This window comes from Arabidopsis lyrata, assembly GCF_000004255.2.
Source record: "Arabidopsis lyrata subsp. lyrata unplaced genomic scaffold ARALYscaffold_3, whole genome shotgun sequence".
Lineage (NCBI taxonomy): Eukaryota > Viridiplantae > Streptophyta > Magnoliopsida > Brassicales > Brassicaceae > Arabidopsis > Arabidopsis lyrata.
In genome coordinates, this window is record NW_003302553.1 from 19708762 (window position 1) to 19729130 (window position 20369).

The 20369-nt window shown below is 44.8% G+C and overlaps 2 protein-coding genes and 1 pseudogene across 2 annotated transcripts; all 3 read left to right on the top strand.

Moving 5' to 3' along the window:
- Window positions 1-1722: 1722 nt before the first annotated feature.
- Window positions 1723-2681, top strand: LOC9319947 (annotated as a pseudogene).
- A 1216-nt stretch (window positions 2682-3897) lies between these two features.
- On the top strand, window positions 3898-6314 carry LOC110230137. The gene is made up of 5 exons (XM_021032137.1): window positions 3898-4480; window positions 4566-4751; window positions 4849-5340; window positions 5398-5447; window positions 5523-6314. Exons 1-5 carry the CDS (start codon window positions 3898-3900, stop codon window positions 6312-6314), a joined length of 2103 nt encoding a protein of 700 aa, XP_020887796.1.
- An 8144-nt stretch (window positions 6315-14458) lies between these two features.
- LOC9319948 lies at window positions 14459-15268 on the top strand. The gene has a single exon (XM_002883835.2). It carries the CDS (start codon window positions 14501-14503, stop codon window positions 15191-15193), a length of 693 nt encoding a protein of 230 aa, XP_002883881.1. The 5' UTR covers window positions 14459-14500; the 3' UTR covers window positions 15194-15268.
- Window positions 15269-20369: the final 5101 nt, after the last annotated feature.

The window sequence follows — 20369 nt, forward strand, 5'->3', positions numbered from 1 at the left end:
AGTTTCAATTGGAAAAGTCATATACATTACTATCGAAAGGTTATTGACAATTTAAGTGAAATTTTGTGCATTGATTTATTAAATGTAGCTTTGAAAATAAATTCATTTGTTTTTTTTTTTTGCTTTTTTTTATAACAAATAAAATCATTTGTTAGTATTATCAAGATAATGAATCATTCATTTAGAAGAAAAAAAATATATATGAATACTTCTTCACAGTATAAGCTATGTTGCATGGAAACTCTCTTAAAGGTCCGTTTCCCGTTTCCAAAACGTTTCGGAATCAGAAACTCTTCGGAAGCACCAAAAACGTCACGGAAACGCGTTTCCTAAAATTTATGTTTGGAAACACGATGGAAACTCACGTTTCTAAAATGGAAACGCGACAAATCGTTTTTATTGACTTTGGAAACTTAATAAATAAAGATTGGAAATATTAAGATTTATAATACATATAACTAATTTTGGAAACTCTGAGTTTTAAGATCATTCTCTCGACAAACCAGATTTGGAGACATCTTTATATGATCTTTGGTGAAACTAATGAAAATAGAATGAAAATAGGTATAAATTAAATATTTGAACTTGAACTTTTTAATCTTTATCTTTTAGTATTTTAGGTTAACCTATTTCATATTGATATTTTGGACTTGTATTGTTTAAACCATTTTATCTATAATATAGTTTTATGTTAGTGTTATATATGTGTGTGTATGTGTGTACGTTTCCAAAACGTTTCCAATCCTTAATTTTAGAAAAAATCGTTTTTCGTTTCCGAAACGTTTCGCTTCCGCGTTTCCGTTTCCGTTTCCATGCAACATAGAGTATAAGAATCTACCACTCATTTTTTCTTCCAACCATTGAAGCCGATATCCATTCTCCAACAATATAGTGGTCCTCTTTAAGCATACTACGAGTGTTCTTGGTGACATGATTTATGAATAACCTTTTCACCATTATTAATATGTTGGGTATTTGATATATATGTTTTTAATTTATTGTTGGTAACCTGCATACTACAAGTCGGTACGAAATGTATTCTTCTCGAAATGGCATTACAAGTGCAAATCTTCAGTCGAAAAGTGCTTCCAAAAAAACTAGGACTCTTATAACCTAAAAGGAAAGATAAGTAGAATTCCACATCAATTAGGAGCATAAATAGAACATATGATTCTGATTTAGAAATAGTGTATTTCTAAATTTTAAAAGACTAACAGGGTCAATTAAAACTATAAGTTCAAATGAGAGAAAATCATTAGGATTTATTTGCATACAACATGGATTGTACCGAGGGTTGAGTGGACTATAAACCTAGGTTGATTATGATTGTTCTCAGTTGAGTATGGTTCACAGCAGGAGTGGACCAAAACAAATATGTGAAGGTCCGGCTTGGTTGCTTGAGATTGATGGATGACTTCAGCAGATCAAGTATGTCTCTATGCGCAACTGCGGCCGAATCCTTCTAATTATAAAAATCATTGTATTTGATAGATCTTTGGTTACGTAAATTAAAGTTGAAGCCATTGTCTCCCACCTGTGATGTCCACAATCTCTAACCCTACCGTTACTCACATGATGGTCGTTACTCGTCGTCGTCCAAGTCTACTTGCGCCGGCCTTATTAATGAGTCTACCATTGTTGTGGGATCCACTACCAAAGGAAAGGTCTTCGATTGACTAGTATCTCGATTATTTTTCATCGTTCCATGTTCATAATTCCATTTATTTTCTATATAAAGCTCCCTCTAAATCTAAACAGATGCAAACAAGATCAACAAAAGAACAAAAAAATGACTTGTCACAAAATCTTCCTTGTAATCTCTCTAATGCTCGCCATCTCATTGGTTAATGCAGTAGACTTCTCAGTCGTCGACACCACCGGCGACTCTCCTGGAGGAAGGAAATTCCGGGAAGAGATTGGCGGCGCCAGTTATGGCGAACAAACACTGAGATCTGCAACGGACTTCGTGTGGGGTTTGTTGCAACAAACTAACCCTTCAGACAGAAGGGACATTAAAATGATCACACTGTTCATGGAGAACGGTAACGGCGTGGCCTACAACTCGAACTTGGGAAACGAGATACATTTCAACGCGGGATATCTCGCGGGTGTATCGGGAGATGTAAAGAGGGAATTTACCGGTGTTGTTTATCACGAGGTGGTCCATTCTTGGCAATGGGACGGTCCGGGTGGGCTTATCGAAGGGATAGCGTATTACGTGAGGCTTAAAGCAGGTTACGCTCCAAGTCATTGGGTCGGGCCTGGTCGTGGTGATAGATGGGACCAAGGTTATGATTTTACGGCGAGGTTTTTGGATTATTGTAACGATTTGAGGAATGGATTTGTGGCCGAGCTGAACAAGAAGATGAGAAATGGTTATAGTGAATGATTTGCTTGGAAAGGACGTGAATCAGCTCTGGAGAGAGTACAAGGCCAAGTATGGTCAATGATTATAAACTAGTATGTAATAATAATCTCAATGGATAATTTGGTCACCCAATATAGTGGTGAGTGTTTATATGGCAAGTGAAAAGAAACAAATAACTAGTGGAAGACAAAATACTCGAGAAATATTTTACTTAGCTAATTTGGCGATGTGTATTTAATCTGTGATGTGTAAGCGATGATCTACCAAGTTAACGTCACCGCATTAAATGCTTATGCACAAGTTAATGTCACAATGTCTTCAGTAGAACACAACACCGATGCATGTTATGAAACTCCCTTATTTATTTGTTCATTGTTACGCGAATTAGTTTGCTCTCTTATTGATCCTCAAAATCACACAAGTACGTATTCGGAGTCTTAAGGGAGAAAGAAGAATCTCTTATTTAATGACGAGCCGACGATTACAAAAATAGACGAGCTGAGAACTTAGTATACGAGCTGAGCCGCAAAGTGCTCTGACGGTTGTACGAAATTCTCTGTGAAAGCGGTTATTTCGGGATCCCCCTATAATCGTTCCTTTTTTGCTATTTATAGGGTACAAAAGTAGGGTACCCTGTACGTGCGAAACGTCCCTTTTACCCTTTGGTCGGTGGGAAGGTGTGGCCTGGGCTTTTCTCGGGCTTCTGCTGGATTTCAAGATATTTAGGTTTGCTGGGCCGTAGAGAATCGTGGGCCCGCTAAGGGGTTTTGAGCCCAAGCCTAAAACCCACCATCAACAGTAGCCCCCCAACCCTAGTGCGTAGTGGTGACGCGGCTAGGGTTGCAATCATTTCGCCGTTCTCGTTTCAACTTCCTTTGCGCATTCCCGAGGCGCGTGTGTGAGACGCTCTTTCTGGTTCCCCCATTGCCGCTTTCGAGGCATCGGGAACCGGATCGTTCGCGTGTAATGGCGGCGAAGACGTGATGATTACATCGCTATTCGAGGTAATGATGACGCGGGTTTCTTCGACCGAATCCCTCTATAAATATTCTGCCCCCTTCTCATTTCTCTCATTCTTCCTCCGTACCAGCAGAAGGTATTTTTCTCTGTTCTCTCTCTTCTTTTCTTCTGTTCGTCGCTTTCTTTTTCCGATAATGTCTTCCAGCTCCGGTTCCCGGGGTTCCTTCTCCGATCACTGTCAGTCTCGTACTACCGAGGACTCCGCTGTCCAATCCGTTGATCGCTTTCTGAACGAGTCGCCTGATAGTCGCCGGGGTCGTAGATCTAGGTCTTCCAGTACGTCGGCGTCGTCTGTTGTGAGGAGTTTGGCAGATGCCGCGGAGTTGCAACGTCGCGAGCTCTTATGCCGAACAGGAGCTGCCGGGCCAAGCGCCGCTGCCAGACCTGTTACGACAATGTATCTTCGTGATGAGGATAGCAACGCGGCGTTTTCGGACGAGGACGACGTCCCGCTAATTAGATGAAAAACTGCTTTGGCTAGAACGGGCCCATCTGGCGGTGCGGCGTCTATGATTCCAAGTCGTCTGGATGACGTTCCTGCTCAACCAAGGGGTCCGGCGCCTGGTGTTGCGGATCATCTTCGCTCGTCGTCTTCGACGGATGAATCGATCGAGCTTTCGCTACGCTTCTGTGACGCCCAGGCTAATCTCGTCAAACTGGTTCCAAGTGCTTCGGATCGACCTTGGATGGCTCTGCCGGGTTATCTCTGCGTTTATGAGAAGCATATCACCGATTGTGGGCTGACCTTCCCGATTCCCGCCTTCCTCTTGCAGTACGCTTCGCGGCGACCGATGGCTTTTGCGCAACTATCCCCTGCTGCAATTCGAAATGCCTACGGTCTGATCCGTCTAGCGGAGAGGTGCGGCGTCGAGCCTCGTTGTTCCCTGTACGAGGAGTTGACGACGAAGAAGAATTTTGGGAAATCCAAGCCAGGCCTGGTGTATACCCAGTCTTCGCTGACCCCAAAGTTGGTTGTCGGTGCGAAGAACAAGACCAACGATTGGCTTCGTTGGTACTTCTTTGTTAAAGTTAACAACGAGTCCTCCGGGGACGTAGTGGTTACGAATTACCATGGGTGGACTGTTTCAACCGGTAGTTTGCTTATCTCTCCGAGATCGATCCCTTCTTATCTGATAGTTTTATTTGACTTGTTTCTCTTGTTTCTTTCTTTTTGCAGTTCGTTGTCCCAAGATCTTCGATCCGTACCCCGAGAAGCTTCACGACGACGTTCAAAAGATTCTAGCTTTGTATCCGTATACTTGGTCAGGTGAAGAAGATCCGGTCCGCCGTCCTTCATTGAAATCGAAAGGAACGAGCCGCAAGAAGGTTCCTTTGAAGTCAAAGAGAATCTCAAAGACTCCAGGTTGGTTTCGGCACTATTCTCTAGCCCCTATTTTGTCTTTTCTTCGGGAGTCGGAGCGTACTCATACATTTTTTTTTAGCGCCTCTTACTATCATAGGTAAGCTAAACGTTGAAGCGGTGGGCAACTATTCGTCGCGGTACAAGAAGAAATCGTTGGTGACGCCGACGAAGAAGATGACTCGGGAGAAGGAAGAGGCCACGGCTTTGGCCAAGCGTTTGTCTCTCGAGGAGTATGAGACGAAGGAAGTAGAGGGACGAGCTGAAGCTCGTCAAAGGAAGGAGTCCGGAGATGATCGTCGTGACCGACGTAGTCGTGACTCTAAGGAGAATAGGGAAAGAGAGGTGGCCGACGCGAGGTCAGCTAATCTGCCTGTTACCGAGACTTCTCGGGATATACCTTCAGGTGGCAGGGAGGTCGTCCTGTACGACGATTCTCAGGCTGAGCCTACCCGGAAATGGGCTGCGGATGAGTCCGAAACGACGTGCTCGGACCCGGCCAAGAAGCAGAGGACGGCCTGGGCCCCGGACTACCGCTGGCAGTATGATTATGGCGGGCGCGATGTCCATATTTCGACCGACTCTACGTCCTGTGCGGAGCTGTTCCGCAAGATCCATGTCGGTCCGTCTCCTTTTTTTGAACTCTAAGATATGTACGAGAGGACGGCGTTTACTGACGCCGCGAAGAAGACCGTTGCGGTAATGTCTTAGGAATTTTTTGCTTTACTCTGTTATTAAGTGTTTCGCTTCCTGACCGAGCCCTGACTTCTGTAGGCCGTTACCGCGATTGACTGGATGGCGTACATGTACGAGCGTCGCCTTCGCGTTATTGCTGAACAGAACACGGCTTCGAAGGAGTACCAGAGAGCCTTGGCGGCCGAGACGAAAAGGGCCGATCAGGCATCGAAGGGCCTGGAGAGTGCTATCTCCGAGGTGCAGCTTCTTCGCGAGGAGGTCGCCAGATTGAAGGAAGAACGAGATAATGCTCTCTTAGAACGAGAGCGCTGTCTCAAAGAGTTGTCAAAGTCCCGAGTCGACTTCAAGCATTATGCTGAGCAGTCGCAGGCCGAGGAAGCAAGGCTTCGGGAGCGGCGTACCGAATATGCTCGCATCCACATAACCAAGGCTCTCAAGGAGGCTGCTGACCAGTTCCAGCAACGTCTTGACGGGATCCAGAGGCACTTCACCACTAGGGACGCGGCGCATCCCAAATTTCTTGATTACAATCAAGCTACCGGGAGCGTGAATCTGCTGAAGACGCTGGCTGAGTCTGGGGAGATCGTCCTAAACTTCAAGGACGTAATCGAGAGACTCGAGCCCGATGTGGAGGATCTTAAGAATGAGGTGAACGCGTTCGAATTTGCCGACCTTGAAGAAGGTTGGGCTGATGTTCGGACTTTCTTCAAGGATCATCTTGTCGTCGAAGAATTTACTCCCTCCGTTATTAATGCTGATAAAGGGATTGCTGTTGATGCGGACGCCGTAGATCAAGTCATTGCGGATCCGGTTGCTGGCGACGGAAGTGTCCAGGTCGAAGATCTTCCTCAAGATGAGGCCGCGTCTTGAGACTTATGTTGTTGTTTTGGTTTTTAAGTTATCTGCCGCGTAGTCGGCCTTTTGTAAGACTCTTCGCCACTTTTGTTGGCTTTTTATCAAATATTTTAATGTTTTATTATTGTGCGTATACTGTTGAGGTCGGTCTTTATGTGCTTCAACCTTTGGGTCGGGCCCAAGACACTCGGTGATACGACCTTCGAGGACGTACCGCGCAAGTTATTGAGGACGACCTCAATAACTTGGTCGATAATCGTGTTTGGGACGGGTCCAAAACACTCGGTAGTACGACCTTCGAGGTCGTACTGCACAAGTTATTGAGGGAGACCTCAATAACTTGGCCGATAATCGTGTTTGGGTCGGGCCCAAAACATTTATAGGTGCGACCTCCGGGGTCGGCTTATCCTGTTCGAATGATTAAAACGGGCGTGACTGCGAGTTCAACCTTGGCTTACGCGATCAGTCGTTTTGATTATGCGAGTACGGAACTCGGCTTTCGTTCGATTAGACACCGGGCCAGGGTGCTAATGTATTTCGTTTCGTTTGTCTTTAGAAAGATAGATTTTATTAATATTTGCAGCTGTGCCTCGTAAACGAGGCTGCCTACGTACCCTCTGATCGGAGGGATCAAGCCGCTCGTAGTTCACATTACATAGTGAGGCGTCGGTAAGGCCGAGCTCTTTTTTTTTTTTTTTTTTTTGGTAATAGTATCGCTTCAGGTGCATCGAATTCCATGTGCGGGGGACTTCGACGCCGGACATTGTGAGGAGCTCATAGTCTCCGGGTCGGACGATCTTCGATATCTGATAGGGACCTTCCCAATTTGCGCCGAGCTTCCCGGCGTTGAGTTTGGCCGTGTTTTCGAACACTTTTCTGAGGATAAGGTCGCCTTCGACAAAATTCCGATTATGGACTTTCTTGTTGTAGTACTTTGCAGCGGCGAGCTGATAATTCTGGATTCGACATAGTGCGGCGTTGCGGTTTTCTTCTAGATCGTCGAGGCTGTGTCTCATCATCTCGTCGTTGAGGTTGTTATCCTGTACCATTATGGAGCGACGGAGGCTCGCACATCCTACCTCGGCTGGGGCCATTGCTTCCATTCCATAAGCTAAGGAGAAAGGCATATATTCGGTAGCGCTGCGCGGGGTCGTTCGATAAGACCACAGGACACCGTAGAACTCGTGTGCCCAGACTCCTTTCTTGGCTTCGAGTCGTTTCTTGAGTCCTGCTAGTATTGTCTTGTTTGTTGCTTCAGCCTGGCCGTTGCCTTGGGGGTAACGCGGTGTTGACTTGTTCAGACGGATTTTCCAGCTAGCACAGAAATCTTCGAACTGCAGTGAAATAAACTGCGAGCCGTTGTCCATGATTATTTCGTACGGTAGGCCGTGCCGACAGAAGATGTATTTCCAAACGAAGTTCTGTACGTCTTTGGCTTTGATCATTGCATAGGATTCAGCTTCGACCCACTTGGTGAAGTAGTCAGTCATGACGAGGATGAAACGTTTTTGCCGCGAAGCTGGAAGTGGACCGACGATGTCCATGGCCCACCGCATGAAATGATATGGTGCAGCTCCAGCTTTCATTAGTTCGGTTGGCTGGTGGATGACGGGGGCGTGCCGTTTGCATTGCTCGTACTTGAGTATGTAGTTTTTACAATCCGAGATCATCGTCGGCCAGTAGTAGCCGAGCTTTCTGATTTTGACTGCGAGAGATCGTCCTCCTGAATGGTTTCCACCTGCTCCCTCGTGTGTCTCCTTCATGACTTCTGCCGCGTCTGCCTTATGGAGGCAGCTGAGTACTGCCCCGGAGGCATTGTACCGAAGTAAGTGTTCGTGGTACAGCGTATATCTTGACGCTTTGGCGCGTAACCGCCGGGCTTCCCATTTATCCACCGAAACCGTCCCATTTGATAGGAAGTCGTGTATTTCGAGGCGCCAATCGTCGGGATTGCTTATCGGATATGGTGCGGCACGGCTGCACACAAAATTGACGGACTCGACTCCTTCGATGCTGGGGTGGTCGATGCTTTCGACTGGTATCATGCGGCGAAGGTCCGGGTTGGACGTCGAGGCTAGCGCTGCTAGCGCATCTGCTGGAGCGTTATCTCCTCGTGGTATCTTGCTTAACTCAAACTCCGTGAATTGTTTAGACAGGAGTTGGACGACCTTGAGGTAGGCGTCCATTCTATCGTTTCTGGCTTCGTAGTCACTGATGTATTGGCTTGCTACGAGCTATGAATCGATCATGGCTCGGAGCCATCAGATGTTCATTCCAATCGCGAGTCGGAGTCCAGCGATGAGTGCCTCGTACTCGGCGACATTGTTTGTGGCCGTGAAACGTAATCTGAAGGATTGTTCTAACATTTCTCCGGTTGGAGAAACGAGCCTGATGACGACACCTGACCCATGTGAAGAGGACGATCCGTCAGAATAGAGGGTCCAAGTTCCATTCGTCTGACCGGTGTTTGGCGAGGTGTCATTCGAATCCGCTGTTAGTGACGGTAGTTCGACGATGAAGTCGGCGAGAACCTGGGATTTCATGGCTGACTGAGCCCGGAAGTCGATGTCGTATTCGCTGAGCTCGACGGCCCACTTGGTCTTTCTTCCTGATAGGCTAGGACTGTGCAATGCGGCTTTAATGGGCTGGTTCGTGAGAACTGCTACGGTATGGGACTGGAAATAGGGACGCAGCTTCCTCGCCGACGTAACGACTGCTAGCGCGGCCTTTTCCATTGTAGGATAGCGGACCTCGGCCTCGATTAGCGATTTACTTACGTAGAAGATTGGCCTCTGTTCGCCGCGGTCGTCTCGTACTAATACCCCACTGACGGCCCAACTGGATACAGCTATGTATAAGAATAAAGTTTCGCCGTTTTCAGGTTTTGCGAGTACTGGTGGTGTCGTCAGATACGTCTTAAGCTCGGCGAATGCCTTTTCACTTACGTCGTCCCAGGTAAACTTGTCTCTCCGCTTTAGGAGGTTTTAGAACGGTAAATACTTATCCGTCGACCTCGAGATGAATCGGTTGAGGGCCGCGATCCGGCCTGTCAGCCGTTGTACTTCCTTGGCGTTTCTGGGAGAGGGTAACTCCAGTATAGCGCGAATTTACTTCGGGTTGGCTTCTATACCTCTCTTGGTGACGACGTAACCCAGGAACTCACCGGAAGTTACCGCAAACGTACATTTGGCTGGGTTCAACTTCATTTGGTATTTGTTTAGCACGTCGAAGCATTGTCGGAGGTTCTGAACGTGGTCGTCTCCTTTAAGAGACTTTACGAGCATGTCGTCAATGTAGACTTCGACAGTTCGACCGAGCTGTTCGGCGAACATTTTATTGACGAGGCGTTGGTACGTTGCTCCGGCATTTTTCAGACCAAAAGGCATCACCTTATAGCAATACGTTCCCCGATCAGTGATGAAGGATGTCTTTTCCTGATCGTCTTTGTGCATGAGAATTTGGTTGTATCCAGAGAAGGCGTCCATGAACGATAAGAGCTCGTTCCCTGCGGTGGCTTTAACTAGCCGGTCGATGTGTGGCAAAGGGTAGCTATCCTTTGGACACGCTTTGTTTAGATCGGTGAAGTCGACGCACACCCGCCATTTGCCGTTCTTCTTTTTTAATACGACGGGATTCGCCAACCATTCTGGATATCGGACTTCGATGATGGAGCCAGCGCCTAGCAGCTTTTCGACTTCGTCATTTACTGCTTTGGCTCGTTCCGGACCCAGTTTGCGTCTTTTCAGCTTGATAGGCTTGAATGTTGGATCCACGCCTAGCTCGTGAGACGTTATCGAGGGGTCGATTCCTGGCATGTCTTCGACGCTCTAAGCGAAGGTCGACGAATTCCCTTTGAGGAGGACTACAAGGGACGTTTTGATTTCTGGACTAATTTTAGCTCCGATACTAACACATCGTAGTGGATCCGACGCGTCAATATTCACAAGTTCTGTTCGGTTTAGCTCTGATTCTTCATAGGATTTGCCCGGCGCTTTTACTATTTCGGGGCTGGGCGCGGGCTCCTCTCTCTTTGGTTGTTATAACTTCTTTTCGGCGCGGTTCTTGTGTTTGATCAGGAAACACGTTCGCGCTATTTGCTGATTTCCTTTGAGAGTGAAGATTCCTTGATGAGTGGGAAACTTGACGCATTGGTGGTAAGTAGATGCGACGGCCTGCATTTGATGAAGCCCCGGCGTCCCTAAGATTACATTATATATCGCCGGTTTATCGATGACAACGAATTTCACCCAGGCGATCGTACCACCAACGAACGTGGGCTACATTCATCGCGGTGAGAGTATCTTTAAAAATTAGGTCGACTGAGCTGCCCGTATCGATCATGACGCGTGTGAGTCGGCTGTCACTGACGATGAGCTCGACGACCAGGGGGTCGTTGTGACGAAGGTCGATTCTGACGAGGTCTTCTTTTGTGAAAGAAATGGGTTCGATCTCCTCGGAAGGTTGGCTTGGCGTTACCGGCCACGTCTCCATCATTTCGGCTTTCTTTCAATACTGCTTGATTGAACGGACCGAATCGTTGCAATTTTGGAGGCCGCCCATGATCATGTGAATTTGTCGGACGACGTTGGGATCATCAGCGACTGCTTTGCCTTGGCGCTGTCTTTTGGCCGGGTCGTTTGCTTGATCGTCGCCTCCAGCTGCTCCGTCGGCTCGATCTTAAAGGAATTGCCGAGCAGTGGCCTCGTTCCGTCTTTGGTTTTTATTACTCCCTTGGGCGCGGTCGCATTCGATTGCGATGCGGCCGCTCTTGTACTTAGCCATGAGGAGCCCTTGCAGGTAGCGGCAGTCCTCCGTCGCGTGGGCCTTGCTTTTATGATACTCGCAATACACTGTCCCTGTTGCAACGTCGTCGGTGTCTTTCGTCCATTTATACCAAGGTTTGGGCGCCGAGCCTTGACCATTTATGGTGAACGTGGCCGGCTTTCTACCTTGGCTAACATTGCGGTCTAGATGTTGTCTTGGCTCTGTTGGTTTTACCACGGGAGCTTCTTTCGGTGTCGATGCCTTGTTTACACCGTGCTTTTGTGAGAGGACGAGCCGCTCCTCCTCTAACTCGATGTACCTCATCGCTTTATGGAGCGCGTCCTCGAGCGTGTTTGGTACGTGCAGCGTGATATCGTCCCTAAATCTTGAATCATACCACACCGCGTTGCACAGGGCTACGATCGCGGCTTCATCTGGAACGACGATTCGGGTAATGACGTCTTTAAAGCGATTGATAAATAGTCGGAGGGATTCTGTGTGTCCTTGCGAGAGGGACCAGAGGTCGGCATTGGACGTCTGGTTCTGTATGAGCGGCGAGTAATGCTAGAGGAACGTTACGGACAGTTCACGATAGCTGCTGATCGAGTTCGGCTTAAGTTTTGAAAACCAGTTGAGGGCGGCGCCGGTTAGATGTTCGGTGAAAATCTGGCATTGTCCTGCTTCGAAGTTTTCGTCGGTTAGTTCGGCGCGGTTGATTGCGATGCTGAACGACGTCAGGAATTCTTTTGGATCACCATTCCCGTTGTATGGCTCGAGCTTTATTTTCTGGCGCCCTCGAAGTGAGACGCTGGTTATTCTCCGAGTGAAAGGAGTTTCCTGCGTTTCTTCCAGGACGCGGTCAAGTTCTGGTGCGGCGCTTGTGGCCTTGTGAACCTTTGCGTTCATGTCTTGGTCAATGCGTCATAGCTCGGCGAGCTCTTGGTCCCGGGCACTTTCGCTTGACGAAGTAACAGGTTGAATTTGCCGAGCCGGTCCTTGGTTTCCTTGAGTGGGTCGGACATCCTGTCCTTGCGAGAGGGACCAGAGGTCGGCATTGGACGTCTGGTTCTGTATGAGCGGCCAGTAATGCTTGAGGAACGTTACGGACAGTTCACGATAGCTGCTGATCGAGTTCGACTTAAGTTTTGAAAACCAGTTGAGGGCGGTGCCGGTTAGATGTTCGGTGAAAATCTGGCATTGTCCTGCTTCGAAGTTTTCGTCGCTTAGTTCGGCGCGGTTGATTGCGATGCTGAACGACTTCAAAAATTCTTTTGGATCAACCTTCCCGTTGTAAGGCTCGAGCTTTATCTTCTGGCGCCCTCGAAGTGAGACGCTGGTTATTCTCCGAGTGAAAGGAGTTTGCTGCGTTTCTTCCAGGACGCGGTCAAGTTCTGGTGCGGCGCTTGTGGCCTTGTGAACCTTTGCGTTCATGTCTTGGACAATGCGTCATAGCTCGGCGAGCTCTTGGTCCCGGGCACTTTCGCTTGACGAAGTAACAAGTTGAATTTACCGAGCCGGTCCTTGGTTTCCTTGAGTGGGTCGGACACCCTGTGTTTGACTTGCGTTTATGCGGGTTATTTCGTCTTGAGCGCAAGCCTGGGCCGCTGCCAAGGACTCGAGTCGCATGTTCGTTCTTGCCTATTGCTGGCTCAGATGTGTGAGAATGTTTTGGAGCAGGTCGTTTGGTTCGCTGCAGCCCTGACTCTTTTGGTTCGTCCTGGCTCTGGCGTTGACCTGCGGGTTCGTCGCGTTACGTCCGTTCGAGGGCGTTAACTGAGCATCAGGACGTGGTTCTGGGTGCGGTCTGGTAGCTGCCGCGGTTGGTCCTTCTGGCGTCGGGGGAAGCAAAGGCGGTGCGGCTGCGGGCGTGCATGCTTCTCCTCCCGAGCTGGAGGCACTTGCGCCGAGTGCGTTGTGGAATGCGTCTGTCATCTTTGCTGTTTCGTCGGTTCGTAGTTATGAGAGAAATCTTCGAGCTTTTCCCCTACCTGGCGCGCCAATTGTTGATCCTCAAAATCACACAAGTACGTATTTGGAGTCTTAAGGGTGAAAGAAGAATCTCTTATTTAATGACGAGCCGACGATTACAAAAATAGACGAGCTGAGAACTTAGTATACGAGCTGAGCCGCAAAGTGCTCTGATGGTTGTACGAAATTCTCTGTGAAAGTGGTTATTTCGGGATCCCCCTACAATCATTCCTTTTTTGTTATATATAGGGTACAAAAGTAGGGTACCCTGTACGTGCGAAACGTCCCTTTTACCATTTGGTCGGTGGGAAGGTGTGGCCTAGGCTTTTCTCGGGCTTCTGCTGGATTTCAAGATATTTCAGGTTTGCTGGGCCGTAGAGAATCGTGGGCCCGCTAAGGGGTTTTGAGCCCAAGCCTAAAACCCACCATCAACATCTCCATCGGCTGAAATATATTTTCCTACAACATTAATTTTATTATTTGTAAGGAGGAGAAAAGTTTCTATTAATCAACTTTTATGTGTGGAAGCCCCCTTGGCTCATTGGTTGACCAAGGGTTGATTAATGCTTCTACACCAAAAGGTCTGGGGTTCGAGTCCCAGGTATTGCGATTTATTAAAAAATTTGCAGATTAATGGAGGCAAGTGTGCAAGAGATCTCCAGCGATGTACAATTATAGCCGTTCGCCAGGATTCTACGCATAGAAGGAAGTGTCGCCAGGTCGTGGATCATTGAAGGTATTCATCAAGATTACGAAGAAGGAAGTGTAGTCTGTCGTGAATCTAGTAAGGGTCGGAAGGAATTGTCAGTTGTAGAATCGTCTATGTAACAGTTCTCATAATTTGCAATTAATAATAAATCTAGACGACAAAAACAAAAAAAATCAACTTTTATGTTTTTTTTTTTTTTTTTTTTTGATAATAAATCAACTTTTATGTTATAATATCACATGAACAAAATAAGAAATTAAATTAGAGATATAGACATATAGTTAGTAATTCTTTTAACATACAATTGTTAGTAATTGTTTAACTGACCTAGTCTACTTTATAACTGACATAATCTACAACTAAAAACTTTTTAGTACAATCGACAATTATAGTTGAATCACTCTTCTTCGACTTAAAAAAAGAAAGAAAAAAGATATACTAACAAACTCACATTTCGTAAAAGAATAGTAAGTTAGTAACACACATTGTAGTTTTTGATTATAAAATAAAAGAAAGACCGGTCTTAGTTTCTTCTACCATCAAATAAACTAGAAAACTATGTTCCTCATTTCAAATTTGTTTTGTTACAATAAAATATGTAAAAAGACCAAGTCCCATTTGTACAAAGACACTGCCGAAGAAAAGGTTTTTGATTGACCATTCTTGATTATTTTTCTCAGAAATCCATTTATTTTCTCTATAAATACATCCATCTAAATCTAAACAGATCATTGTCCCAAAATACAAGCAAAAGACAAAGATGACGTTTCACAAAATCTTTTTTGTAATCTCTCTAGTGCTCGTTGTCTCATTGGTTAAAGCTGTTGACTACTCGGTCGTCGACAATACCGGTGACTCTGCCGGTGGAAGGAGATTCCGAGGAGAGATCGGCGGTATAACCTACGGCACACAGTCACTAAGAGCTGCGACCGACTTCGTGTGGCGTTTGTTCCAACAAACCAACCCTTCGGACAGAAAGCCCGTTACGAAAATCACACTGTTCATGGAGAACGGTGACGGCGTAGCGTACAACTCTGGAAACGAGATACATTTCAACGCGGGATATCTCGCAGGTGTATCAGGAGATGTAAAGAGGGAATTTACCGGTGTAGTTTATCACGAGGTTGTCCATTCTTGGCAGTGGAACGGCGCAGGTCGGGCTCCGGGTGGACTTATCGAAGGGATAGCGGATTACGTGAGGCTGAAAGCAGGTTACGCTCCAAGTCATTGGGTCGCGCCCGGTGGTGGTGATAGGTGGGATCAGGGTTATGATGTCACAGCGAGGTTTTTGGAGTATTGTAACGATTTGAGGAATGGATTTGTGGCAGAGCTGAACAAGAAGATGAGGAGTGACTACAATGATGGCTTCTTCGTTGATTTGCTTGGGAAAGACGTTAATCAACTATGGAGAGAGTACAAGGCCAAGTATGGTCAAGGAATACAAACGATATAACATAATCCCAATATATGGTATTGAAAATAAAATAAAATGGTTAATAAAAAAGTTAAAAATGTTTTGTAATCTCAATATGTGGTATTCAAAATAAAATAAAATGGTTAATTCGATAATAATAACAATCTCAATAAAAAACATTTTGTACTTGTGAACGGTTATGTTTTTTTATCGCTTATTTTTCGATAAAATATTTACGGTTATTTTTTCCGGTTATGTCTTTTTATCGCATCTCTTCGTTAAAATATTAATGACGTGGTTGAATAAAAGACAGAGATAAACATGATTGAAAAACAGAGCAAAACCAAGTTTGAAAAAACAGAGCACCACCTATTGAGTAATACGTGAGCTGAACCACCTTTGCAACAACCCTCGCAGATTCCTTCCCTCATAGTACCTCAACGACATGATCCTTGTCTTTATCACCCTCTCAATCGTGCGTGCCAGTTGGAAGTGTGTGCGGTGATGCGTATTGTGTCGCCTTTCGTTTCGCTCGCGCCATATATAGTAAACAGTAGCTTGGAAACATAGCCGGATGAGAATGTAGTCAGACCTCTCAAAGGAATGTGTTACTAGCCGCTGAATTGTGTCCGTCCAGTTAGGATCCGGGTCCGTCCTTAACAGATCGCCTGCAACATGAATCCACACCATGAATGAATAAGGACACGCAAAAAACAAGTGGTCTCGCGTTTCCTCAGGTTCTCCACATAAAAGGCAGGGTTGGTTATCTCCCCAAGCTCTCATCCATGAATCCACATCTCGCTTTTCGCACTTCTTAATGGTTGTGTCTTTTTATCGCAACTTTTCGTTAAAATATTTACGGTTATTTTTCGGTTGTGTCTTTTTTTCGAAATTTTTCGTTAAAATATTTATGGTTATTTTGTTCAGTTGTGTCTTTTTATTGCATCTTTTTGTTAATATATTTACGGTTATTATTTTCTTCAGTTGCGTCTTTTTATCGCAATGTTTTTTGCACTTCTGAACGGTTGTGTTTTTTTATCGCAACTTTTCGTTAAAATATTTATGGTTTTTTTTTCGGTTGTGTTTTTTGTCGCATCTTTTCTTTAAAATATTTACGGTTAAAAAACGGTTGTGGCTTTATGGACTGCCTCATCTCTTTATTATAGCTTTTTGTTATGTATTTTTCACTCATTAATAAATAAGTTTACATTTATAAAAAATGTTTCAAAAGTCTTTTTAATCATAAGTTTTCTTTTCTACATTTTTATTCATAAAACTTTTTAACATCTTTGAAAAATATATACGATATAACGTAAAAACATGGTAACTTTTATGTAATAATTCAAATATTTGAATATATTCTCATAATAATTTAATACATAAATACAATCAAATATTTCTTTGTAAATTTAATATATAAATACAAAAACTTGTTGGAATTGCCAATGGACCAATCTTTTGTAAGAGAAAGAGGATGGATTCTGAAGCTTATTACCGTCAATGTGAAGCAGCAGAAGACCAGGCAGTGATGGTTCATTTTCGTAAAAAGAAAAGAGCAGAGTCTCAGGGTTCTTGCTCCATAACAGGACGTGACGGAGGCGCGGGGGGCCCGGTACCCCCAGAACCAATATGAAGATTCTCTCCTGGAATTGTCAGGGATTGTGTGCGCCGCAGACGGATTCAAGGTTACATCGTTTGTGTCGTTTTCTTAAGTTTGATGTATTGTTTTTAGTAGAAACTCTAAATAAGTGTTCTATTGTACATAGTTTGGCTTTAAGTTTGGGATTTCCTAATGTAATAACTGAACCTCCACAAGGTAGAAGTGGGGGTTTGGCCTTAATGTGGAAAAACAATGTGTCTTTGTCCAAGATTTCTCAGGACGAAAGACTGATCGATGTACACATTAATAATAATAATCTAAGTTTTTATTTGTCATGTGTTTACGGTCATCCGGTTCATAATAGACGTCATGAACTTTGGGAACGTCTAGAAAGGATCTTATCTAATAGAGATGGAGCTTGGATTTTAGCGGGTGATTTCAATGAAATTATATCAAACTCTGAAAAAATTGGTGGTCCTCCACGTGATGAATGGAGCTTTCGAAGTTTCAGACATATGCTTTCACTTTGTGACTTAACTGATATGAAACATAGAGGAGACAAATTCTCATGGGTTGGAGAACGTCACACCCACTCGGTGAAATGTTGTTTGGATCGGGTTATTCACAACTCAGAATTTGCAGCCTTATTCCAACATTCTGAAGTTGAGTTTCTAGAATTCAATGGCTCTGACCATCGCCCTTTGTTTATCAACATTGACATCTCAAATCCTTTCATCAGAAAACCTTTCCGTTTTGATAAACGTCTATTTGATGTGCCGGATTTTAAATTACATGTTCGTGAAGGCTGGGAAGCTTGTAAACATTCCCAAAGATACTCGATTTTAGATCAAATTCGTACGTGTAGGAAGCACATGTCCTGGAGTAAACAAAAATTTCAATTGAACTCAGCCAAACGGATTAAATATCTTGAAGGACAACTAAACAGAAGGATGTCTAGTCTTCTTCGGTCAGATAGAGCACTCATTCCTCAAATCCAAGCTGACTTGGCGGCAGCTTATCGAAATGAAGAAATATATTGGAAACTCAAAAGTAGGAATCAATGGCTTTTTGAGGGAGACAGGAACACAAAGTTCTTCCATGCTTGCACAAAATCAAGATTCTCTCAGAATTATATTGTTTCAATCAAAGATGCCAACGATTTGGTGTATAGAGGATTTTCAGAAATTGGTTCTCACGCAGAACAGTTTTTTACTAATGTCTACACGTCCACTGGTCATCCGGTTTCACCAATGGATTTCGCGGAATTTGCACCAACGGTCACTCCTGAGATTAATGAGGATCTAACACAAGCCTTTACTAATAAAGAGATCTATGATGCTTTATCTCAAATCGGTGATGATAGAGCTCCGGGGCCTGATGGATTACCAGCACGTTTTTATAAGGAATGTTGGGACGTTGTCGGTGACGATGTAATCAAAGAGGTAAACAGTTTCTTTACTACGTCGAGCATGAAACCGGGCATCAACCATACCAATATCTGCATGATCCCGAAAATAAATGATCCTATCACTCTTTCTAATTATAGACCAATCGGTCTATGTAATGTTCTCTATAAGATCATATCGAAATGCCTGGTAATGAGACTGAAAAAACATTTGAACTCAATAGTGTCCGACTCGCAAGCAGCGTTTATCCCAGGACGTCTAATAACTGATAATGTGATGATTGCTCATGAGATTATGCACTCTTTAAAATCGCGGAAACGGGTCTCTCAAACATATAGGGCCGTTAAGACGGATGTAAGTAAAGCTTATGATCGGGTTGAATGGAACTTTTTAGAAACAACCATGCGACTCTTTGGATTTTCAGAAAAGTGGATTAGTTGGGTTATGGCTGTGGATGTCGGATTCACACACTCAAGTATTTTATTAAGTAGGAAAGATTATTCTTGAGGGACAAAAATGAATGTATAAAAACTTGTGAATTGCTACGAAAATTGCTATAATATTTCTCTCTTGAGAGGAAGATCCCTTTACATGGCCATTGGCCTTTATATTTATACATAGAGAATTGACATTAAAATGAATAATTAAGTACAATTATTCCCTCTTAAATGTGTCCGTTTTGATTCTTCAATTTTAATGCTCAACGTTTGAATTTGAGTTGACTCTGATCTTCGTGGGCCTCGCCTTTTCGGCCCAATTATCCTTGAACCATCTTACCCACGCCTTCTTCATCGATCTCATGTCGCAATGTAATCACTTCGGATTCTCGAAGTGGTGACAACCACTTCGACCGTTCCTTCGGCTGATGGGCTTCATTCTTTACGGGCCACTATCTTGACTACGTGGCAATCTTTGGTTGGTCTCGTACTTCTGGTGCGGGATCCGACACCAACAGTTAGCCCCCCAAGTTCTTCGAAGTGCTATTCCAATTCGGAGGACTTTAAATGCTCAAATAGCCAAAGATTGCGCTCGAGAATCTTTCTGATTTCCCGCCAAAAATCTCATCACTCCTTTAATTTCGGCACTAGCCTTTTTTAACTGAGTGACATCTGTCATCATTATGACCGTATATTGTTTAATTACTATTAAAATGGGAAAAACCTTCCCACTTCCCACACGACTTCCGAGGCGGTTTCATCATTAGCTTGAGGTAACTTCTTTTCACCATTACTCTCTTCTTTTTCTTTTGTGCTTTAGTCAAAAACTCTCTCTACTTTCCTTCATAAAAACCTTTCTTCGCCGGATCTTGAATTTTTCGTTTTTCCCAATGACTTCCGATTCCGATAGACCCGAGTCTCCGTCTTTCGATGAGAGGCGTTCTAGTAACGATGAGTGCACCCGCTCTGATGATATTGCCGGTCCGCACTATAGGTCCACTTGTACTCTTCAATCCCTCGAGCGGTTGAAAGAGCTTTGCCGGATTCCGTCGGAAATTATGGCGGAAGCACAAATAGCTTCCCCCACAGAATCCCCAGAGAACCATCGCGATGGTTACTTCTGTGTGTACGAGATTTATTTCAAGGGTTGCGGGCTGACCTTTCCTCTTCCCGAAGCCCTAGTTCTATACCTAGCGGCCCTTGAAATCGCTCTTCCTCAATTAACCCCCAATCTCCTCCGTACTATTCTTGGAATTATAACAATCGCGGCGGAGGCCGGTTACGTTGTCGGAGTTACTGAACTAAATGAGCTTCTAAGCGTAAGAAGTTCATCGAAGAAAACGGGGTATTTCTCAGCATATCCCAATGCCAACAGGAACATCATTTCTCATCTTCCGAACAAGGATGAAAATTGGCATCATCCTTGGTTTCTGATTAAGAAAACTCCCGCTTCGATTGGAAATCTTGCAGAGTTTCTCCCTTCGAAGTGGTCCGCGAAACCCGGTAGTGATTAGGTCGCCCGTATCTTTCCCGGTTGTTTCTTTATCTTTATTGACTAATACCGTTGTTTCATTTCGCAGCTTTCGTCGCTTCCACTCTCCCATCTGAAGAGTTCATCGAATTCTTCAAAATAATTCTTGAAGGGGAAACCCTTTGGAATTCTTTCACTCTCGAACGATTCCTAGAAGCTAACCATAGACTCAGGATGAGTCCTCCTGGTCATCTTCACCAAATTCCGCCTCCTCCTTCAACTCAGGGAATGTCATCTCGGG